Source organism: Struthio camelus, chromosome 1 (genome assembly GCF_040807025.1).
Source record: "Struthio camelus isolate bStrCam1 chromosome 1, bStrCam1.hap1, whole genome shotgun sequence".
NCBI classification, from domain to species: Eukaryota; Metazoa; Chordata; class Aves; order Struthioniformes; family Struthionidae; genus Struthio; species Struthio camelus.
Window position 1 is genome coordinate 106,349,302 of NC_090942.1, and position 24,402 is coordinate 106,373,703.

The 24,402-nt window shown below is 49.0% G+C and overlaps 1 protein-coding gene across 4 annotated transcripts in view; it reads left to right on the plus strand.

Annotated features, from left to right (window-relative positions):
* IGSF3 (immunoglobulin superfamily member 3) overlaps positions 1-24,402 on the plus strand; it is a 109,269-nt gene that overhangs the window by 26,440 nt on the left and 58,427 nt on the right. For all 4 annotated transcript variants that reach the window (XM_068910140.1, XM_068910154.1, XM_068910129.1 and 1 more), the window contains exon 2: positions 4,075-4,452. In XM_068910140.1, the coding sequence (XP_068766241.1) occupies positions 4,077-4,452 (376 nt within the window). In that variant the 5' untranslated portion in view covers positions 4,075-4,076. The remainder of the gene's footprint in view (positions 1-4,074; positions 4,453-24,402) is intronic.

The window sequence follows — 24,402 nt, forward strand, 5'->3', positions numbered from 1 at the left end:
GCTGCTGCGCTTCTGCCTCCTTCTCCCCCCAGCTGCCTCCTTTCTCCGAAACAGGGCCTGAGAGACGCATAAGCCAGCAGAAGTGTTAAGAGCTGCCTGGTGGTTGTTTTGCTTGTTCTTCCCTCAAAAGGCCCACAACAATAGTCCTCATCTGTAGGGGATAAGGATCAGGGAACGCTCCTTCCTTATCAGAAGGGATTTGCTGCCTCTTGGAAAATAGCAGATGCACAAACCTATCATTTCTTATTAATTTTAAAGTAGCTCTTGGCTCTCTACCTCCTCCATATCAGCCCTTGCATTGTCAGTAAATTATATTGGATTTGCAATTAAAAGCCAGCTGTGCCAATGGAGTACCAGCCAAATGCCAACTGTAACTGTCTCCTAGGCTTCCTAAGGGAGGTGTGGAGCACAAAACTCTTCCTTCACTGAGCTCTCCGCTCACTTCAAGAGAAGATAAGAGTTTAAGCATGGGGTCTCAGGCATGTTATTTTGTTAATCAAAATGTTTGCTCACTAAGAAATGTTGTTCTTTACTTGATATTGTGTATGCATGGGTACAGCAATTCCCAGAGCTAGAAAACTGCCAAACACACTTCACTGTGCAAAATGTTAACCATTTGAGGAGGAAACTTTTGATTGTGGATGTCTGTCTCAGGCTGGTTGTTTTTCTTCCTCCCTATCTGTTAAAAGTAGTTGTTTGAGAAGTATTTTTGCTTATGCTGTGTGAATTTTCTTTTAGCGTTGAGAAACTCTTGTGCACATTTGCATTAAACAGGAATTTGCAAGTAGGCAGGAGGAAGAGCTCTGCAGACTCGCTTCTTCCTGCCCATCTGAAAAATCCCTCCAGTTCAACCAACTGAAGAGCTTTCATGTCCCAGCTCTCAGAGCCTGAACAGAAATTTGCTGCAAGTTGTAGCAGAACCCTGGCAGTTTTGTCTTCCTGCCACCCCCAGAGCTGGGCAGGGCTTTTCCTGCACTGGCTTTTCCTGTTCCCCAACTGTTCTGGTTCCTAGAGCCGGATTAGAAAATGGGGAGCTCTTCTGCTCCTGACATCCTGTTTTAGCTGGATCAGCAAAGCGAGGTGGGAAATTGCAGCAATCTTTGCAGAGGCAAGGAGGCTGAAAGCGAGGGAATAGAAGAGGAAAAACGTAGAAGGAGTGTCTCTTCCGAACCTGGATCAGGACCCCTGATTGTAGAGTTATCAGCAGAATCCTGAAAGCCATTGGCAAGGGGATAAGGAGACGCGCGTTAGTGCTGGCCCGTGGCAGGGGTGGAATATGACCGCTACCGGGTGGCTGCGTACATCAGGGTATGGAGATCTGCGCTGTGGGTCCCCAAGGTTGTGGTCTTGCCAACGAACTGGGGGGAGGCCAACGCAGGTCTCTGATAAAATGTTGTTTCTCTGTTGGGTGGCTGGAGAACTCCTGAAAGAATTCCCAAATAACAGCGCCAGTACTGCATTAAAAACCTGCAAAACAAGGACATCTCCTCAAAAGCCAAAATATACCCCAAATACCCCAAGTGAATGTTGTGTCTATGTGCAACTTTTAATTTCTACCCCTGCATGTTTGCACTGTAGCGCAATTTTAATTGCATTATTGCATGCAGGATATCTGTATGCTGTAGCAAGGCTACACGTATATACAAACATTTGATTATGAGGTAATACCTAATGGGTATGTAATAAAGATCTTAGCCGTCCTGCTTTGAAAACAGTTTTTTATTTCAAAGGTTGTAGTGTTTAGTCTGTCCTTTGGCCTTTACAGGGCAAGAGAAGAGGTTGTCTGCATCTTAGATGTTAATTGTCTCTAGTGATGTCTTTCCCCAGGATGAAGAGACTGGTATAGCAAAACAGTGTGGGAGTGTTTGCCTCTGCCGTTCTTCTCCCTTGTTAGTTTTAAACATGCTAGCTTTCCCTGTCCTCCTCTTAAATCACATTATTTCATAAAGAGTAAAAAGAAACATAATTTGGAGCAGCAGTAAGCTGAGCCCAACTTAATAGTTTGAATTGCACTCCATCTGTTCAGTTGCATGGCCTGATGGATGTGCTGAACCCATTTTTCACAATTTGTTTTAAGCTGGTAAGAACCATCTCTCCTGGCTTCAGTCCAAGGTGTCTGTTGAGGGAAACTTTGTGTCTGGACTCTGATGTCCAGAGGCAGGGACTGAGTCAGTAATCCTCAAATGTCAAGTTACCTCTTTCACTTGCAAGTTGCTAGTTTTTGACAGATTAAATTCTTCTCTGGACTTAAAAATTGTTATTTAAAATTAAAGAAAAAAATGTGCATGTGTTCACATGCACAGGATAAAATTTACAAACGTGATTATACTGGACCTGCTTTGAATCGGCTTATTGCTGTTTTATGATTGCAAGTAAGCAATTGCAGAAGCCAGGGTGATTGGCCTTGCCATGTGCACATGCTGCCGGTAACTCAATAACCGATGAACACTCACCCTGGTCTCCGAACCTCAGAGCCTTTGATGTAGCAACAAACAAGACAGATTGCTGTAATTTATCTGGCCCCTGGAGGGCTGTGCTGGTAATGTGCCATGAGCCCGAGGGCCATCCATCCATAATCTGTGTAAAAATACAGCAGATTGCAGTCATCCTGTCTTTGTTCCATCCAGCGGTCCTGCCTGCAAGGGGTTGCATGTGTCCAGTGTGCAATACTTGGTCTTGATTTCCAGCAGCCAGGGGCGGCAGGTCTTAGAGTGTAGTAGGCCCGCTCCCTCCATTAACTGTAATTGTTTTTGTTATGTGCTAAATATACTCCTTTCAAATAGAGTTTGAGTGCAGTGCTGGAAGTGCGACATTTTATGGTACGCTTTTACAAGTGTAGCAGAAAGACTGGATGTAGAAGGTGTGCTGGATTTGAGGGAGAAGGAACGGGGTTTTGTCCTTGGTGAAGCATTGAGCAGCCTTCCTGAAATGGTGCTGCTGTCAGATAACCCAGAGGCACAAGGAGAGCAAGAGGGAGAGCACGGCTGCTCATCTCACATACGGGCCTCTGCCTGGGTAGGGACGATCTCAGGCTGGCTGCACCGCGATGGGCACCGTGAATCGCTGCTAGACCACGTCTGCGCATCTGCTCTGCTTGCACTCTCCCACCAGCAGAGTCAGTTTAAGGAGCTCATTTTACAAGAATGACTCTTTTGTCACAGAATGGTTAGCCAGGTAGCCTTTAAACTAGACATTATTGCAGAAGGGACTTGGAGAAGAAGTAAGAGTAGTATTGGCAGCTAAGCCCTGCCAGTTCTAGTTTTTAATCTGATTTCTTATTGTGTAGCACAATACCTTTCTCTGTCTGGACTCTTATCACTACCGAAGAAAGGATTTATATTATCTCAAAACCACTTTTTAGTAGGGTGTTTAAAAAAAAAAAAAAACCACTCTCCTTGAGTCAGCAAGAAAATTTTGATGTGGCTGGGAGGTTGCTGGGACAGAGTGTCATATACTGATTTTAAAATGGGGTTTGAGGGTTTGCTTTGCCGCGTGCACCCGTAGGAAAACTGGTAGGCGTGTGGTGGAAGGGGTAGAAAAGTCAGAGTGCTGCCTCAGGACGGGCTGCTGGGACACGTGGTCCTGCTCAGAGATTGGCTCCTGGCTCATTTATTGCTCTTCAGCAAGTTGCTCATCACCTGTCTGCCAGTGAGAGCAGTGTTTGACCTTATCTCACACGGCTGTCATGCGAGTTGAATAATGCTCAAGTGAAAAGCATTCCCTCTGCCTGTAAAGTAGGAACGTGGGCATGTGATGCTAATGTAGTTGAGCTGCCCCCTTGCTCCTTGAGGTATTGCCCATCACCTGAGCCCTGGTAACTCGCTGCATGATTGTCTGTAGCCCCCCCCCCCCCTTAAAACTTGCTGGCTCGTGCCTCCTTAGCGGGGATGATGTGGTGCCCCGCCAGCTCTTTGTAGTAGTCATAGCTCCGGGGACGGGTGGCAGCTGAAGTCACAATGTCCCCATGCTTTCCTCACTAGCCCTGGCCTTGATAAGTGCCAGCCCGCCCGCAGTCCACGGGAGGTGAGGGAGGCACCTGCTGAAAAGTCACATATGGCTGTTCTTCTCCTGCAGGCATGGCCCTAGCGCAGCGCCAAGTGACGGTGCAGGAGGGTCCCCTCTACCGCACGGAGGGCTCCCACGTCACCCTGTGGTGCCGGGTGAGCGGCTACCAGGGGCCGGCGGAGCAGAACTTCCAGTGGTCCATCTACCTGCCGTCGGCCCCTGAGCGCGAGGTGCAGATCGTCAGCACTGCCGACCCGTCCTTCCCCTACGCCATCTATACCCAGCGCGTGCGAAGCCGGGAGATCTACGTGGAGCGGCTGCAGGGCGACGCAGCCCGGCTGCACATCACCGAGCTGCAGGACCGCGACGCCGGCGAGTACGAGTGCCACACGCCCACCACCGACGAGAGGTACTTTGGGAGCTACAGCGCCAAGATGACCCTCATGGGTAAGCTTCACGGCGTGGCCTGCCATTGAGGCCTTGAGGAGTTGGGTTTCTCCAATTGCTCTAATTTTGTTCTCCTGTGCTCCAGGAGAGAGCAGACAGCATAATGAGGTAAATTACAGGGAACAGCGGTATAACGACATAGGAGAAATCGAGCTTTCCCTAGTAATAAGACTCTCGTAAAGAAGTGAAAGCAAGCAGCATAGCTAGCAGAAAGGGACGTCTAAAACCGTGGCTGAAAGCAGGATGGGCACAGGATTGATTTATGCAGAGGGACAGAGGTAGGGAGGCTGCTCCAGACAGCAGGAACTACAGAGGAGAGACTTTCGTGCCCAAGGTGGCAAATAGCGCAGCAGCAGAGAGAGGAGCAGTAACGAATTGTGTGTAGAGGGAATTGGAGAGAGAGTCTTCCTGAAGCTCGAAAGAGATGTGTGTGCCTGTTTCAGGACTCGTTCTGGCACTGCCCTCGAGTTGAGCTGTTTGTGGATGAACCTGGAGGGAGGTTTTGGTTGTTTTTTCTTTTTCTGTTACAAAAATCCAAAACAGATGCTGTAAAACCTAGAGTATTTCCATGGCCTCTCTTTGACTAGATTCTTTGACGTTTTCAGGCTTCACCTTGTTTTTTATGTCTCAAAACTGAATTGGATTTAAGGGTCTAGTGCAGCTAAGAGCAGTCAAACAGCTCCGTCCAACTTTTTGACTAAAGGGCTCCAAAAGGTGTTCCACGATGCCTGTATACCAAATTTAAGCCCACAGATGGTTGGCTTGCTTTTCTTAGCTGCATCTTATAGGGGCCTCAGAAGCGGTTCGTGAATCCCCAGGAGTCTGTGGGCCTTTGGTTTGTCAGCTACTTCAGCGTTATCCAGACTTACTCCTCCGAGAGACTGGGGTGTTGCAGGTTAAAGCCCTGTTGACACAGGAAACCCATTGTGAAGCAAGCCGAGGTGTGAATTTAATTCACAACAGCCCTCCTTTGTTTTGCGCTCCCTCCTCCCAGCTCACCACCTTTTTGTGCTTTGGCTTGCTTGCTTTTGGAAGTGTCAACATGGGCGGCTGTTGCAGAATGACTGCAACTGTTTCTCAGGGTGGAGAAGCCCTGGGGAGGACTGGAGTCGGAACAGTTATTTAGAGGCCTGCTTTCCCATTTAATTTCGCTGAGCAGCTTCCTGAGTAAAAGAGGTAGATGCCTAATGTTTTAGAGGGGATGGGGGTGGGGTGGAATTATGTGATTTGTTTCAGGTGCCTAGAGGTGTGGTTCCCTGTTCAGTTTAAAGTAATCTGAGTCAGCGGTAAGCCACTTTACAGACTTGTTGAAAACGAACACCACAGAAAAAAGGGCTGTGGGTGAGGGTGGGGTTGTGGCAGTCCAGGTTTGTGACCAGGTTAACCTGGCAGGGAGCTGCACCCCATGACTCGCTGTCATGCTGGAAGCCAGCCTCCAAACCGCAGTCCTTACAGGAAAATAGCTGAACAGTTGAGAATAACTCTGGAATCGCCCAAGTTGAGCAATGCCCGATGACTGAATGGCCCACTGGTGTGCTTTGTGGGGCGCAGTGCGTGGTGGAGCTCACCTGAAGGGGATCTGGGGGCTAGGTGGCATGCTGAAGAGGAGTGGCGGGGAACGGACATGCTCCTCCCCTGTTTTTTCCCCTGCCAGGGTGGGGTGCTGGGTGAGATGCTTCTGGTCTGTCCTGCCCTTGCCACTAGTATGATGCACATGCGACCTGGGGCTCGGCACCACAGACATCCGTGGACAGTGCTTTCAGGACATACGCTTCAGGGCTTACGTGTGTCAGAGATGCTCAAGGAAAATGATCTAAAATAACTTCTAGTGGATTAGTTAAAATGCATTAAGCCCCTTCATGGATGCTCCCGCTCGGAATTTGTGGCCCTAATTTGGTTTAGTTTAATTCATTTCCGAAAATTCACTGTGGAAGGGAATTAAGGCCACTTGACTTTTGAATGTGTGCATCTATGTAGGTGTTTGCTGTGGTCTAACTAAACTCAGAGGCAAACTGAATTTTCTAGAATGCCCCCTGTGATGACCTGTAACCAACAAGCTCTTCCAAAGCCCTCCGCTTTCTAGAAGTGTTCCCCTCGGACAGCCCCGTAGGGGAGCCTCTCCAGCCTACGCCAGCATGGCTGCGCCGCCTCACCAGCCTTGCTCCTCACCGTACTTCTGGCAGTGTGGATGTGGGTTAATTAGCTCGGCTGCTGCTGCTGCTACATACCGAGAATGCTTCTGAACTGGCCGGGGAGGGAAAGACTTGATTTGCCCGTTCTGTGCTTTGTAAAAGCAGCTTGTGCGCTGAGGCAGCGCTACCAAAGGCAATGTGGGGAGCCATTGTGAAGTGCTCCCACTCTATTGTAGCTTCTCACTGAGGCTGCCTGCCTGCCCATTGCAGGGCCCGGGGCACCTGTGCCATGGCCGCCCCCTTGGTCGCGCTGCTGCTGCTGCAGCCCTCCAAAGGCATGTGCAAGTGGGATTCAGAAGTGATGGCCGGATGAGCATTGTCACCGGTCAGCCGCAGTTGTCCTTGGAAAGCATCTGGCTTTGCTGCCTTAGACTGCTGGCGAAAGTTGGCGCGTGCCAGTTTTGTCAGGTGGGAAATGCTAGGGCAACCGGGCTGGTTGGGAGTGTCAGACGGTGCGTGGATGGGCAGGCAAGCCTTTTCCAGCCTCTTTTCCTTGGGAAAAGGATGTGGGCAGCTGTGCCCTGTGTCTTCATTAGTTTGAACTGGTGCTGACCTCAGTCCCATCGGGTGCAGGAGACGGAGGGAACGGGCCTTGAAGCCCTGCTGAAGTTCCTGCGTGGACTGCAAGGACTGTGAGGGAAACGCTATGCCGTGAACTGTCTGAGAGCCTGCAGGCACGGCTTGGGAACTTGGAAGAATTTTTATCGGAATCCATGATAACCCGTGAGAGACGGACGATCTAGGAATGCTTGGTCTGCCTCACAACAGCTCCCTTCTAGTCTGTTTTGGCTCTGCTGGGAGGGCTTTTACTGGCCCGAGTGAGTAAAAATCCCTTCCCCTCCACCCACCAGGTTACAGCGAGAGAGACTCCTGCCCTCCAGCCAAGGTGGTGTCTCTGCAGGGCTGGGGAGAGCACACCCCGATTTTCTCCATCGATTTAGCTCTCAGTTACAGGTAATAGGTTTCCAGACCTGCTTCATTGCAGCATATGGCATTGAAGAAGAGCTACGTGAGCGCTAAATGAGAGTTATTGTTCTCATTTTTTCAGAATCAGAACCAAACTTTTTTTTTCTTTCATTCAGTTATGAATTTTTAATTGACTCATTAGATTGAGTGGCTCTTTTTTGGCAGGAGAAAAGCCTGGAGGGAGACAGGATTTTTAGCATCTCTGTTCTCTCCGTTTATGTGTGCAATGGATGGCTTTGGAGCAGTGTTGATTTTCAAGTTGCTGTTCTGGGAGCTTTTGAACTGTTGTGTCGCTGCGGTTTGAGGGAGGAGCTGAAGGAAGTTGTTTTTCTTCCCCCCCCCCCCCCCCTCGAGGTGATACAGCTGGGAGTTCTGGGGGAGATCTCCAGGTTCGGGAGCAAGCTGGGATACTGGTGCTGCCTCACACTGCTGGCTGGGGTTTGAGTCCTTGTCGGCACCGGCGCGTCTCAGTTTGCAGCAGAGGCAGCTGTGATGTGTTTTTGCTCTTGCCATCTGAGCAGTGTCGAGGGCTATATATCGAGGGCTTTTCAGCTGCTAAAATATAAAGACATGCGATTTGGGCTTGAAAGTACACTTCCACCCACATCATGAATAGCAAGCGTGATTGTTTGTCCCTGTGCCCTTTCTGGTGTCTCCTCTCAAGGTCCTTTTTTTGTTGTTCAGGTATCTAGGCCAGGATCTAGTCGCCTTTGGTGGGCGTGGTGTTTCTGATGCGTGGAACAAGAAGCGCCCCCAAGGCACTCTGTGAGACTCTTGTCTTCACTGATCTGAATTTAGGCCTGCAAAACTAGTGCTCAGAGAAGCTAGGAATGAGGCCAGTAATCTGGCTCAAGGGCCTTCTACTATGGGAAAATGTGTATCGCGTCTTAGCGTTTCTCACCAATCTTCAGTTCACTTATTGCCTGTTTCAAAAATGAATCTCTTTTTCGTTATCTCGTTACTCCTCATCTCCTCCTGAGCTGCATGGGTAGGAAGAAGCAGTTCTACCTGGGCTGTGAGACGTGTTGGGAAGAAAACTTAGGACATCTCAGACTGAATTGCAGGTACTGAGGGAGGCAGCAAAAAAACGGGTGCCGCTCTACAGGATGCTGGGGAACCATGGCCTCGTGACTCATTTATGACAAAGGATTAGCTCACATATAATGTCTGCAACTCCATTGTTTGCCTTCAGAGTAGCGGTTAGAGTTTAATTCCCCAAGATTGACATGAAATTGCTCAAGCTACTTCATGCTCTTCTACTCAGAATTGGGGAAAAAGATTTTTGGAAACTGACACAAGTGGCATCCCACTCATCTAACATCAGGCCTGGTGTCTACGCTAGTTGTTGAGGCACTATCTGTAGTCAGAGGAGAGGGAGAGAGAGGGGTGCATCTGGAGAGCAGCCCATCCTTGTTTTAGTTAGGTGCATCTTTCACTGTGTTGATTACAGAGAGAACCTACATGCTTAACTTGGGTTAGGCAGCTACTGTTAAGTGAAGCAAATTCTTCCTTTAGCGGTTAAAGAGTTGGCTGCTTCTGAAAGCTTCACCCGCGGGACTCCTACTGATGGAAATTCTGGCTTTACAGTTGAATTGAGAAGACACTTTGGCATATCGAAGAGAACCCGTACAAAACTGGATGTATTAAACAGGGGATCTGGGGACCCTGCACAGCTTGACGGAGAGTTATATCATGGTCCTGGCCTGCTTAGTACTGGCTATGAGAAGTATATGGGCTCTTCCTCTTTTTGCAGAAGTTAAGAATGACAAGGAGTTAGCAGGTGATGGAAAGCAGTGTCCCAGTTATGTAGCATCACCACTAACAGGATGGTAGCGTTTTCCAGATTGTCATGTCATTATCCCCATCTTCATATCTCTTGAAGTACGGATAGAAGAGGACGTTTCTGTGCAGTAATTTAGATGGTGAACCTGTGTTGTTCTGGGCAATCTGAGGTACTGGTCCATGTGTCTCATCTTACCCTGATGGGCAAATAAACTTGTGATTTGCCATTGGTTAACAATGAACACGTGGCAGTTACTTCAGAATGCCTGAATCACTGCAGATTTGTACTCTGCTGATCTCCGCAATGAGCTGTTTGTGTGCCTGTACCATTACTTTAATAACGATAAAGAGTCCCAGTTCTAACCTTTTTAGAAGTTCCAGATTTTTATCTTTTTTTTTTTTAATTCATACTCTAAAAAATGTTGAGTTTTTTTTCCAGAAGGAAAGTGATCTGAGGGAGGAAATCCAGCTTTGAGGTTCTTCTTAAGCAGGTAGTTTCGGAGGAAAGAGGGCTTCAAAGTGCTTGAGGAGGTGGCAACTCTTTTGCTCTTTATTTCTTAGGAATATCGGGGAAGCAGCTGTACAGCATCAATTCTGAACGCTTTAAAGCAAAAAAAGAAAGGTGGTGGTGGAGGGGGTGAAAGAGCTGTCTCTAAGATAGTGCAGAGTGAGAAAGAGTAACGAACAGTCTCAGTGCAGACTTGAGAAATAAGCACTCGAGCACAGTTCTCTTAGCAGCGGAGGAAGAGCTGCTGTGCAGCTGATTAAGTTTGTGCAGGACCTGACTCCAGCTTCTCTTTCCTGACAGGCTTAGGTGAAAGGGGCCTGGCAAAGATTAAATCTCAGTGTTATTTGGTGGCTCCTGCTTCATGTTCTCAGCTGGGTTGCGCTTCTGCTCCGTTGCCCAGCTGCCTCAGTGCCCTCCCTGGGGCCATCCCTCAGCTCCTCCTAGGGATATTAGCATCGCAGGGCATTGCCCAGCGAGTTTCTGGGAAATTTTAGGGAGGAAGGAGGGACGCCTTTGTCCATCTCCGTAGCCTGCTGAAACCCAGCTGGCGTTTGTCCAGAAGGCTCAGAGCTATCACCGTACATTTTGTAGTGAAGTTTCAGCATCATGCCAGCTCCAGGATTGGTGGTGAGTAACATCATTAGAGGGATGAAGAGCTGGCCTCCTCTGACTGAAGTCAGTGATGGATGTTGGTGGGGTTATTGGGTCCCTTCTCCAAACACTGAACTGCCAGAGTCCTCTGCACACCAGACCCCTGTCCGTGTCCTTTGACTGTACCTTTAGGAGTGTGTCTTGTAAGGGTCCTTTCTGGACATGATCTATAGTATGTAACTGTGTGCCCAGCTTCACTGATGTATGGTTAATTTAAAAAAAGACACCCCTCGCCAACCCAAACATAAAGAATCATTCCATCTGATTCAAATATATTTTGACAAACCTTCTTCCTTAATAATTTTGACATTTGTCAGAGCTGTGTGTCAAAGTCCAGGGCTGGGATGGGAAGGATAGCTGAGGGGTGCAGCTGAGACGCTTTGACAACTTGGAGGTAAAAGAAGGATTTATACAGGCTAAGCACTTAGTGTTGGAAGGGAAGGAGTTGGGTGTGTCTCAGCCTAGCTTCTATTGGACTTGCAACTAAATATCTCCAGAGTTTTTCTGTGGAGAGTTAAAAGGGGTATAGCAGACAAAAAGGTAAAAAAGAACTTTTATTTGCCTGTAACAGCTGCTGCTGCTTGTTGCCAGCAGCTTCCCCTCTTTGTCAAGTGCTGCCGTATGTGATCTGTCTGCGCACAGAGTAGAGGGAAAAAGTCATGCCACTGTTTTGCTGTGTTTGGGAGAGCACCATCTGCTCGTGGGAACCTGGGGGGCACTCGTCAGGAGCGCAGTCACTTCTGCTTGCATGGGGCTCGTGGACCTCGGTGGCTGTTATTTTATTCTAGTTGTCAACTGGGCCAAAGGCGGCTTTGCTCAGGGGAGGTGTCAAAGAGAGACGACAAATTGTGCGGACAAGGTTCTACTAGTTTTGGCTGAAATGTTTCGGGGCTTATCCTTCTACACATGGTAGTAGCTTGTATCTTGGGGAAGATGGAGCCAGGCTCTTTGCAGTGGTGCATGGCAGGCAGATGAGCAACAGCAGGCACAAACTGACACGAGAGAGGTTCAGACTGTCCAAAGAGGCTGTGCAGGCTCCATCCTTGGAGGTGTTGGGATGAAGCCCCAAGCAACCTGGTTCTGACCTCGTAGCTGGCCCTGCTTTGAACAGGAGGTCAGGATAGAGGCCTCCCGAGGTCCCTTCCAGCCTGAACTGTGCTGTGATCCTGTGATGCACTGCTTGGCTGTGGGGCGGTAGAGACCAAGATTAGGCACATGTATAACAAGGGATGTAAAATGGAATGTAGTGGTGATGTCAGTGCTAAAAAGTAGCATAAGATTAGTGATGTCAACAAAGTCAGAACATTAAATACCTATTGTATGCCCCCAGATTCTTTTTTTCTGCCTGACCGAGAGGTTGCAGGGGTTTGTCTCTGTCGCTGTGCTTCAGCGTGTGAAGACAGAATTCAGAGATTCTGAACTCAGTTTTCTTAATCTCTCTAAGGCCACCTCAGTGCCTTTGCTGCTGCTATAAAGTATCTGTATGTTTTATTTGGCCAAGTAGCCTGTTAACCAAAGGAAGGTCTAGGATTGGTTCTTGTTGAAATTCCTACTTTGTGAGTTATTCATCTTTACCTGTTTGGGCTGTGCTTGTCGCAGTAATTAGTTCCCCAGAGGAGTAAAATGTCCTTTGCTTTCAGACTCCCCTTTAGCTGATTAAAAAAAAAAAAACCCAAATATCTCCTCTTAGGTGGTCCCTTGCAGCTGGGCTCAGGGTATTTTGCTCTCTCTGTCCTCCTTTACAGGACTAAATCTCTCTGTAGTAGCTCTGAAAAAACATTCGACCCATCCTGCTCTGCTTTTTCTTTCCGTTCCTGCTATGTACGGAAAAGGAGTGTTTGGCTGTTAACGGGGGAGGGATGAGGATGACGTAAACGTACCTCTATCAGGTCTATGAGTGCAGCTTGGGAAATTGTGCCAGCAAACAGGAGGGCCCAGTTTCTGGAGCAGTGAAGGGCTGCCGGAGTGGGGGGGGCTACAGGTGTTGGATCTTATCCTGCGCTGTGCTGCTGGCTCGCTGTGTGCCCCTGGTACAGCCCTTGCCATCTCCCTCTGCTTCCCAGCTGGTAAAATTAGGGATAATAACATCCAAGCCTTTCACAAAGTCTAAGCTAAATAATTGTAAAGTGCTTTCAGTGCCTCAGATAGAGGGAGTTAGAAACAAAGGTTTATATTTCTGTTCTGCTTAATAATGGTGTTGAATAGGATCCACTTCTAGTCCTGCTGAGTCGTTTCTGGAAAGTATAACTGCTGCAGCTCGCCTAGTTTTGTCCCTCCTGAAGTTGTTAGGATAATGGAAGTTGCCACCGTGACCTGGGCCAGTGGTCCGTGTTGTCAGAATTTGGTGCTGCGTAGCGGATGTGTGAGAACGTGGTGGAGCCACCCCAAAACTGACCGCTGGGGAACCGCTGGCTTCCAGAAGAGGCTGTCTCCTGGCCAGCCCACTGTGAGATGTGAGCTTATACGGTGGTTTGGGAGGCATCATGCCCCTTCCAGACTTAAAACTCTTGCAGATAAAAGGGAGGCACTAATACCCATTTAAATTTCCAGGCTGCTCTTGTTTTTAATCTTGCCTTTAGTCATTTACAATCTGGCAATGAGTTGCATGGGCTGGTTCTTCCCTGTGCTCTTCAATATACTACTTGCACCATACCGTTCAGGTTGTAACTGAAAGGTTGTAACAGAAATCTCTGTGTGTGTCTTCGCATTACTAGAGAAAATTCACTCATTATTTTCTGTATCTTTATCTTGTCACCTATTATTATTTTTTCTGCTAAGCAGTTCCCATTACTCCCTTTTGGTTGCAGTATGCCATCTGCTTTTGCTTTGGAATCGCTTGCCTGTTTTTTATTTTTTTTTATTATTGTACTACATGATATTCCTCTTCCACCCCCTCCATGTGCAGGAGACATGGAGCAAATTTTAGGTAGGCCATTCCTGAAAAAGCAGATAATCCATTCTACCCACTCTCTCACTTCCTTTTTTTTTTTCCTCTCTCACCTTCCTGCCCAATCCCTTGAAACCGTGGGGAGTTTGGTGACGCTGTGTGCTTTGTTTGGGGCTGGCAGTTGTGGAACTAATTCTTTCTTTTTTCCCACCCACCTACCCGTGTCTCAGAAACCTGGCATTAGACACATTTGGGGCGCATAATTGCATTCCATATGTTTTTCCTAAGCTGCCCCTTTTCAGGTAAGGGTATTTTTTTTGACTCTATAAACCTTCTGCACGTGCTTGCTAATAAGAATACTTTTCCTTTTTATATGCGTATCTACATGTTTATATGTTCTTGGGAAAAAAAAGTATTCTAAAATGCACTTCTAATAATGTAAATAAATACAGGCACATCTGATTGCACAGCCCTCTGCTCTCAAATCTAGGCTGGTCTGTAAAATGAGCCCTTTCACTTCTAGGCTCAGGATGCTTTTTACTTGGCATAAAGGGAAGCACGGAAGCCCAACTGCTGACTTGCTTTCAAACTGTAGAGTTGCAGTGTTTTGCTTGGGTAGGTTTCTGTGCAGTAGTGAGCCTGAATAGTAAAATCAGACCAGTCCGTTAAAATGATCTTTGAGGACTAAAACAATCTTTATTGCAAAAAACTGTTTTCACAGGGCTCAGAGTTTTGAGCTCTAGCCTTATCTATCACTAGCTCCAGTCAAGCTTGACTCTGCTCAAGCATCTCTCGGGTTTCTGTCCTTGGCAGGACCATGGAGCTAGCTTTGACCCAGAGCTTGTTTCCTCAGTCTGTATCAGTGAAGTTGGAAGGCTGCGAGGTTTGCTACCTGCTATTGCCTTGAAATGCTGTGAAACCAATGCTGTCAGTTCAGCCCTTGCGTGAGTTCCTGTTGTCCTACTGACTCTTGTCTTGTATGCTTTGCCAGTTCTTGGCAAAAGAGGCATTTGGTGGTCCTCAATGCCCTATTTACTTTTAGGATGCCTCTGAGTCTGTCCCTTTGAGAAAAGCGACTGGTGGTACAGCCTGTTTATGTAGATTGCCGTGGCATCTAGATGTTAAGTGCCAATAGGAAGTAAAGGATGCAACGGTTTTTGAAGGTGAGATAAGAAAATCTTTAGCCAGCGCTCTTGGTGAAATTGAAGGTCAGCTCTACCACAGCTGGGTTACTCACGACCCTAGATTCAAATTTTAGCACAAAGCATCCTTCCAAAGGATGACCTCAGCGTGTGGGGGGAGGCTTTTAGATAAAGGCCTATTTCCTAATCATGTCTTGAATTCAGCTTTTCCTTCCAGTGTCCTCTGAGCGGTCCCCCAACCTCTTTTCCCTCAAATTAATATGTTTGTAGTATAGTATGGATATACACAACTGAAAAAAGCTCCAAGGTGGATGGCAAACATGAAGAGTGTGAAAGGAGAGCGAGGCCTGGGCGAGGTGAGCAGGTGATTGTGGAATAAGTGGGCTTTCACATGGGATGAACAGAGCCTGGTAGGTGCATGCTACCGCCTTTGTGTTGGGCAGGTTTCCAGGGACCGAAGGGGAGCAGGCAGGGAGGAGGCATTTGGGACACTTGAACTTCTGATGGCCATAGTAACTGCATTGCTGGAGGGCAGCTAAGAGGCATCTCTCTGTTCTGCCTGTGCATCCGTGCTTGTGACAGGTCCAGATGGAGTTGAGCAGTCAGTGCGGCTTGGCGACTCTCTGGCACCAAGGCCATCTTGGGACCTGTTTTTTGACTTGCTGACAGACCCTGTTGGCATTTCTGGCAGCTTTGCTGGAATAATGGGTGGCAGGGGAGAAGCATGGACTATGCAGGTTTCTCCATTTCTGAGCCTCAAAAGAGTCTCTCGGCATTAAATGGGGAAAGTGATAACTGTGAGCGCAGCTGGTAACATATGGCACCCGTCCCCTGTCTTAGCAATTGCTCAGTGAACTCTGAAAGTGGAATACGGTCCCTGTAGCTCCAGCCAGCTGCAGCTCTGAGAAATCCTATAATGGAGTAGGCCATTATTCTATTACTAGCAAAAATTTCACATTTCACGTTGCCTGTTTTTCCTGCTGCCTCTCTGGGGAGGTTTTGCTATGCTTACTTCTTCCTCCCACTCCTCTGTTTTAATTCGTTTTCCCTGAAGGATTGCTTTATTTGTTCTCTACCTCCAGTCTCTTGGATTCGGTTGTTCTGCATTTCTGTTGGTCGGCCTGCCTTGAGAGGCAAGGGCAGCTGTTTCTGCAGCTGATGGTGAGGCTTTTCTCTGGTAGTCTTGAAGAACAAGTAGGTCTGGTGGCAAATAAGCAAATCCCAGTGCAGCAGAGAGGAAATGCAGTGGCCGTTGCTGAGCCAGCCTGCTTCCGTGTTACAAAACTGCTTGCTTAACTGCGTGTGGATGCGCATCTTTTTGTTTAAGAAGTAACCTCCCCCCAAAAAAACCCAGAACTAAACAAAACTGGACTGGATGGAGGTGAGAGTGAACTTCTTTGCTTTCAGCCTCAAAATCCATTTAAGAAAAACATAATCTCTCTTTGCCTCAGCGTCCCCATTTGTGAATGGGAATGGAGGAGCAGTGCTTTGGTGCTCCAGGGGGAGGCCATTGAGTCCCAAGGAGCTGTACCACCCCGTTTTCCTCCAGCCCTTCTCCAAAGCAGAAGCTCTGCACAGCAGAAGTATTTCACCTTATGCGCTGAGAAAGAAGCCTGACCTGAATTAGGAGGGAGCTGCCCTTTGGTGCTGAGGAGGTGGGAGGAGATATTTTCCATCTTGATTCTGTGGCTGCCCTGTCAGTTTAGCCCTATAACAGTTTTACAATCTTGATCTGATATAGGTTTAAGAGGATTTCCCTGGGCGCAGGGGGATTATTATAAGTCAGAGAGCAGTCTCCAGCTGATATTCCTTCAGCAAGTATTTATTTTAAGTGGTTTTAACTGTATTTAATTTTTTTTTGCCTGGGTTATAAGTAAATTGTTTACATTATTAGGAAAGTAGAGCCAGGATAAAATTAAAGAATGTATGATTGCTTCCCAGACTGGGGGTGGTAGAAGGAAAGCGGCAGCTGGAGGTGGGGACGAAAGAAGATAAAATAGTAATGTTGGGAAAAATGTAACATTATTCCATGTGGCACTGATTAGCGATACTGCCAAACAGCTGTTTATAAATAGGAGCTGTAGTGGGAAAGAGAGCTGCAAGGAAGGTATGAGTGCTGCAGGCACTGCTGCTCCATCCTCTGAGGAAAGGGCACCGCTTCCCACTGCTCTCCCCCAAATCAACCTCGTACCAGCGGCCCGGTGGTACCGGCGGCTGTGCTGCAGCAGCCCCACTTCTCACAGGGCTGTACACGTATGGTGTTGGTAGCATGCAGAGTTGTTAGTAATCCGAGTCAAAAGATATGCTGGTCGGTTTTGATGTCCTGGGCAAATGCCTGTGGAGCTCGTCCTCAGCATTAGTGCTGTGGGCAAAGCTGGCGCCTTCTGTTTTCTGCAGAGCAATGCCCTACTGCTTGTGTTGTGCCTGGCAAGGTATTTATTTTGCCCGAGCGTGGGACTGGCAGCTGTACCCAGCAGGCAGAAGCACAGGCTGCTGGAGAGAATTATCCTGCGCTTTTCCCACAGTTCCCGCTGCTGCGTCGGGGCCATGGGCACTGTGCGGTCCCTCTCCAGCTGTGCGGTGAGGGCGCTCGCACCGCCCAGCAGCTGCCTTTGGGCACGCTGGTGGTACTTCACGCTGAGCCTAGTACGTCCCCCTGGTTGAACCTCAGTTGATCGTGCCACCTTCAGCCACCCAGTGAGGAGAAGAGTAATGGCTGCTTTTGACGTTTGGGAGGCTCTGCCTTTGGTACCAGCGTCTCCTTTCCCAGGCTGTTTCTTTATCCTCTTTGTCTCTTCAGCGAGACCTCATTGAAGGTAGGATGCTGCTGGGCTCTGTGCAGACACCCAGAACTCGTGCCGCTTAGTGTGAACCTCTCTCCGGCCCTCTGGGCATGGATGGCATCCATTGCCCTCGGAGCGTTTTGGGGGATGCTAATGGGATGGAGTTAGCCGCCCTGCTTGCCCTTGTCATCAGCGAGAGAAGTGTCTAGAGAGCCTACAGAGAGGAGTGGAGCGAGAGCTAAAGGGATGAGCCTGAACAAAGATGCTTTTGACCTGAATGCTGAGAGAAATGTGATTTATTTCCTGCTCTCCGACCCTAAAGAGGCAAGAAGCGAGGCTTCTCTTGCTCCCCATTTAAAAACTGAATGAGCCTCTGCCTTAAGCAGTCTTTATTAGCTGAGTTAGTACTAATGGGGTAGGTGTCTTTCAGTATCTCTGTGGTCTGTCCCGCTCTGGTTTCCTGACGTTATGTTTCAACATATTGCACCCTTTAGGGCTTTATTTGTTACTGCACACTAGTTAAAATGATAGCTTAAGGCTCTGCAAAGAAATGCCGAAACGAGGGATTCCTAGGATTTGGGGAAGTGCATTACAGTGGGTAGGATTTTCAGAACAAAGATTCCTCTGTCGTTGACATGTTGTGCTGTGAACGCTTACTTTCTCAGACTGTGCCATTCATCGTTTTTACATGCCTCTTCAAGGGCAAAATTTTCAAATCTTCAAAATTTTATAAAAAGTATTCTTAACTAAATGCATTTCACAATTATAACTTGTAATGCCAAATTTATTCTTACTGAAGGTGAGAGGATTGCTTACCATTTGGTGCTGCTGCATGGAAATGAAAGGAAGATCCCAAAGCAGTAGGTTACTTAGGAGAGGGTTAACATGTGGCTTTTGAACCTTATTATCTGCTAAAGAATCACAGTGGCATACCACAGATGACCACAATACTCTGGCAGTGGGTTGTCATCTCTTGAGCTCTTTTAGGTGTGCTAATGCCACCTGACCCCAGGTATTACTCCTTGCAAAACTGTAGATGATAGATGTGCGTTATGGATGGCCAGCCTGACACTGCTGCTGAACAATGGGACCGCTTGTGCAGGAATATTTGAATACAAGGAAGAGAAGGCTAGTAAAGAGGTGTGGTTATCAGAGGTACATGCTGCTCTTTGGAGAGACTCTCTGCTTCCGAGTTGCTCACTGGCTGCAGACATTGGTCAGAAAGGTAACCCTGAGAGGGGGGTAAGTCACTCTGAGGCAGCACAGAGACCCCTGGCACTCACTGGGGTGCTTCAGGCCTTTCCCTTCTCCAGTGATATAATGGGCCAATGTGCTGGAAGATGCTTTTTGGCCCAAACCTAACACGTAAACAGCAAGGAGCATTGTCAATTGTCCAAAGAGCCCCGCTCCAGCTGTTCTGCAGCTCAAGCCACAGGGGCGTATCTGGAGCACATGGTGGCCACCAGTGGCTGGTGCAAGCAGCTATGGGGAAGGGATGTCCCTCTGCACAAGGGGCTTCTGCTGACAAGTGGCTCCTGGGGTAGTTTAGCCAAGCAAAAGAGGGAGCTCTTCTGTGTGGTGTGGTCGGGGGAGTTGAGGAGCCTCTGCCCTCCTGGGGAAAGGGAAACTGGTGAAGATTGGGTGCTGGACGGAGCAAAAGGAAGGGGAGCAAACGGGGGTATGCAAGGCAAGAGGTGAGAGGGTAAGCAACAAATAGAAGATGGAAAGAAATGAAAGCTGAAACAGCAGCAGAAGGGACACAAAGGAGAGCGGGACTTGCAGCACCAGGGAGGTGAGAGCAGGAGGGAGTGGGGAAGTGGCACGTTGCGGGCAGGAAGACCTGGGGCAGGGGTCTGTTGTATGGCAAAGAACAACGTGGTCTGCAGGAGGCTGATCACCAGGCAGGGCTGGGACAGGGAGAGGTGCGCGTAGGGACAGCCATGGCCGTGGTCAGCTGGGACCTAGGTGGAAGGAGCCTGCTGGCTCTGTACTGTGATGGGAGGAGGCCTGATGGCTGCCAGAGACATGGCCCTGGCCTCACTGTCTGGCTTCCTCCAGCAGGGTCCTTGTGGGATTCCTCCTGCACCTCTTTTGTCCATCTTTCGGCAGCGCCCTGGGCACTGTTTTGGCAACTAGGGTTTCAGTGCTATCTTCTGTCGGGGCTGGCAGGGCCGTTCTCACGCAGCAATCACTCTGTGCTGCCTCCCACCCCTTCTTCCTCTCCTCTTGCGTTTGGGGATTAGGAGGTAGCAAAGGAGCGCTTTGAGGAGGTGCTTTTGAAGTGACTTTATGAGTAACAAAGGTAGGTGAGCAGCGGGTAACGAGATGCTGGTGTTCAGTACTTCCAGATAGTTTCCACTCCGTTATTTCTATGGCCAGAACAGCGTGTGCTGCGTGTCTGTCCTCAGAGACGCGACGCTCGTCAGATTGCATCTATTTCAAGAGACTCCTGCGAAGGGTCTGTTGTTGAGCTCTCTGTGGTGTCCGGAGGCGAGCTTTCATGGGCTCGTGTTGAGGGACAGAGAAGCATGGTGGAGAGGACCAGAGTGCTGGGCTGAGTGACTGGGCGGTTGGGTCAGTGCAGATCAGCATGCTCAAGGTCAGCCAGGGCTTGTTGCTTTAGACAAATACGGTGCCAGTTCAGGGTGCCAAACAGGGTGCTGAGCTTCCCCATCCACCCATAGCCGGGGTGGGAAGAGTTTCTGCAGATGGCCCTGTCGCAGACCATCTGTATGGGAAGATGGACTTGTCATCTACTGTGGTGTGTTCAGGTCACAGGCTGCTCTGATACGGCTAAATCAAGCTGGATAACTGTGGGCTGTTTGCACTAAGTTGTTTTAGGTGATGCACACCCTAGGAACCACACGGCATCCTCTGCTTTTCTGTCCCCTCCCCAAAAGACAAGTAAGTGCTTTCTATTGCTACATGATGATTGGAGCTGGCCACCACAGAGTCCCTGTCCTATTACTGGGCCACTGAGCTGATAGCCAGAGGACCACCCGTTCTGTCTCCTATTTACCTACTGGTTGAAGTTGCCAAGGTTACAGTATACTGAAATGCAGATTTTCCTGCTGACTGGTAGGACAGAGCACTGCTGTTCAACATTCAGGGTCGCTGTCTGGAGCACCAGGACAGTCAGTCTGCCACTGAAACCCCTCCAAACCACCGGGAGCCGAGCCTGATTAAGTATATGAAACCTGACAAGATCACAGCCCAAAGTGGTATTGCTGCAGGCTGCTTGACTGGGAACCATGTTCCTGCTGTAGCAGCATGGAGCGTTAGGAATATGTCACTTGAAGCCTGTCACGACATACATCTAGCTGTTGCGTAGGGAGCACGTGAAAGTCTCAGTTCAGTTTCTGGCTGCCAGCAGCATGCACCCAGAGCCTCCTCCCAAAAGAGGCACTGGCTGCATCCGCCTAAAAATGAGGAGTAGCCTCTTGTTCTGCACTTGGTGATGTCCAATCTCAGCTTTGAGCTGATGGTCTACTGGATGCTGGCCAGGACACAGTTCCTCCACCTCTTCTTCACCTCCTCTTCTGGAGGTACGACCACCTCTCCAGCTCAGCTGTTCTTTCCCCTGAAGTAATCAGGCTCTGCAGCGCTCCAAGGACATTCCCACTGCTTTGCTGCGTCAATAGGCCGTGTCACTTTGAGCCCTAGTGAGGACTCATTCCCATTTGTCAGGACATGGCAGTTGGCGCCCAAGGGCTCTGCGTGCTAACAGCGCAGGAAGCAGTGCGCTGAGCAGGGACACAGCTGCTGGCTGTGTGGGATGCGTTTGCACTGGTGAAGCAGGCGTGTGGGGCTCTGTGACCAGCTCACCATCAGCTAAGATAGCTCTAAAAATGCATCCTATGTTACAACCCAGGTAGCAGCCTTCATGGCTCACCACGTAGGTCGTGCCAGCTATAGCGGAAGCCTTCATGCTGTTTGTTGTGGATCTGCATAAAATCAGAGGCTTATATTTCTTAGCGATCAGTTATTTTTCATGCAGGCGCTGCCCTTGTTCCTGCTGGTGAGATTTGTGTTCATCTGGGAGCAGCAGCAGGTTCTTAAACAGACTGACTCTTAGGCCTTTGTTTCGTTCGATCCTGCAGGGTTAATCTGCTTCTTGGCACCTGATTATTTGCTGCTGTGGGGAATATGTGTGGGTTTGCCTGATGTGTGTTTGAAATTCTCATTTTGCATGCGGTAATCCCTGTCTGGGAGCTGTGGCCAGGTCCTCGGTGCTGGGGGCTGAGGGGTGGGTTAATACCTGAGTCCTGGCAGGAACCTGCTCTTGAGGAGCTCTGTTGTCTCTGCCTCTCCCCGAGGTGGTTCTCAGGTATTTCCCAGGGAGATATTATAATGAACGGATGACTTCCCCCAAACAGTTATTAAGTGTTTTGTGCTCCCCACGAGGTAGATGAGCATCAGTGTCACTGGCTTACCAGCAGCGCAGCTGAGAGACAGAGCGGTGGCTTGCAGGGCTGCATGGTCAGATGAGGGACGGAGCCATCTCTCCTCCAGTTCTAGCAGGAGGCGTTGCTGTGAGCTCCTTTCCTCCTTGCCTGGCCATCTCTGAAACACAGTGGGCTTTTAAGCAGTCAGCAAAAACATAGGTGTGCTGCTGAAAGCCCCCAGCTCCTCTCCACCTCCTGCAGCTGGCAGCTCTCTGTCTGGTGCTTCTGCAAGAAACAAGTCCCCAAAAGTTTTCAGGCAGCTTCTCTTCTTTGCTGCTGTCTCCTTCTGCCAGGACCCATAAAGATCTCTAAATCACCTTTTCCCACATTCCTCTGCCACCCCGTGACAGGGACATGAGCACTGCTGTTCTCCTGTCCCACTCTTATCTTCCAGCTCTCTCGTACCTCTGAGGAATGAGACTTTTCGGGCAGGGAGAAAGGGAATGAAAGGTGGGTTCAGAGCGCACGCCAACCCTCCTCCATACCCCCGTGGGCCCTCCCCACCCCACGTGTTACCCCTGCTCTCCAAGTCCAGTGGGAAGCAATTTGGGGCTCCCTAGCTCCTGGCCCCCCCCCCCCCCCCCCCCGTAAGTTATCTGTTGTTTAGGATGCTTGGTTTCCTTTCTTTTTCATTTTTCCCCCTGGGTGCTTTTGTCGGTGTGTAATTAGCCGGTGCTGCACCGAAGGGTTGATCCCAGGAGTGCTCTCTCACTGACATTAGCAGCAGACAGTGACTAAAACAAAGAGACAGCTCAGTACGCGCGACATGTTTGCTTTGTACATCTCCTACTCCTCACTGCTGTTGGGAGCTCAAAAGGGATCGCAGATGTGGAATAAACGGGAGTGCTTTGAACAAGTGGCACTGTAATCCCTCCCTCCCCCCCATCCCCTTTTTGCAGACATTAGTTTGATTAAAATTGCATGAGCCTGCACACGGGTGTATTTTATTTTATTTATTTATTTTCTTCCCGACGAGAGAATGGTTTGAGGTTCCAGGAAGCACCTCTGCCCTGTGGGAGAGCAGCAGGGTTGCAGGGGGGAGTAAAAGGGGCTTGGGGTGTTTGCGAAAACTTCCTGCAGAGCTTTACAGCCTGCTGCTGCTGTAGGGCTTGTTATACTGGTGAGACCTGCTTTTCCTGTGGAACGCTAAAATTTAGTATATTCTCCCTTGCAGAGTGTTCCGTGCTCACTCCTAGTGTGTAGTTGTTGTCAGGACAGACAGGGGCCCATCTGAATGGCTGCTTGTAATTTTTAGCAGAGGCATCTGAAAGGTATTGTAGGTATGCGGCTTGCTCTAGACTAGAACAACAAATCCTTTGCCGAAGGCTTTCCAGATTACCAGTAGAGCCTCCATGGCTGAGGGTAGATGTAAGCAGATAGTTTAAAAGCTAGGTGACCATACGGGAAATTAAAGCAAAATATTGAAAAACAAAACCCAGACGTTCTTCTTTTCCTATTTCAACTGGGCTTGTGCGCTCTGGTTGGCAAGAAGTGAAGTCTTCGCTGCCATTTGCAGCAGCCTTTTGTCTCCTCTAGAAGTAAGGGGAGATTGCACAGAAAATTAATTGAGAACTTTTTATTCCAGTCCTAGTCCATCCTTTGCAAACATAGTCTTTTTGCCCAATGCGCATCGCAGTTCTGTCACATTCGTTGATGGACGTTTATAGGATGGGCTCTGTCTTACTGCCTGACCTGGGGCCATGCAGTATTCTGTCTTTCATCTTTTCCCCTATTTTGGAAAAGGAAGATAAGCCCTTCCGAAGGGAAGCAAATCCTACTTTTAATGAAATGTTTGCAAAGTGCTGTGAAATGCTCCAGTAAGGGCTCTGTTACATGTGACGCGCAGCTTCCTTCTGAGTGCTCTTGCCGTGGCGCGTTCTGCCAGGCCAGCGTGGGCCGTGCTTTGCCTTTCTGCTGCCTCTGTTTTCTTTGGCTTGGAAGAACAGCAACAGGGCTGGTGGCACTCCAATGAATAGCTTTCCCCCAAGTGCTTATCCTGGGGTACTGTTGACTGCATGCAAGTTTAATCTTTCTTTTTAGACGTCAGCGTGTGACACACGGCTCTGGGGAGTTGGGATGGGGGGGAGTGGGTAGCCTCAGTGCCAGCTGGCGCTGCGCTTGGCAGTGAACTCCTGCAGCTCAGCTGCTTTGCAGGGCTGTCATACAGTGTTAGGTGCAGCTCACAAGCCTATTTGCTTTTTGGAAGGTGAAAGTCTAATGAAAGCTTTGTCTTGCCAGCAGGAGATGGCTTCTTTTCCACCTCCCTTCCCTCAGGCAGGGGGGGAGGGAGGCTCTTCAGAAATGCGGTAGTGTTTGGAGGGAATGAGGTTGCTTGCAAGAAAAGTTGAAGACCCTGCAGGTGCTCTGTGCAAAGGAGTCAAAAACCTGGCAGGTCTCCTTAAGGAGAGAGCTGACCTGTTTATGTTTAGCCCTGCCTCATGGCTGCCCATGTTTTAGCAGCCAGAGTGTGTTCCTGAGGGTGCCTGGACAGCAGAAAGAGAAAAATCCCCCCCAAGTAGCTAGCAGTGCCTGTCAGCGTGGCTCCCCTGGCCCCTCTTCCTTTGGAGCAGACAGTGAGGTCACCAACGGTTGTG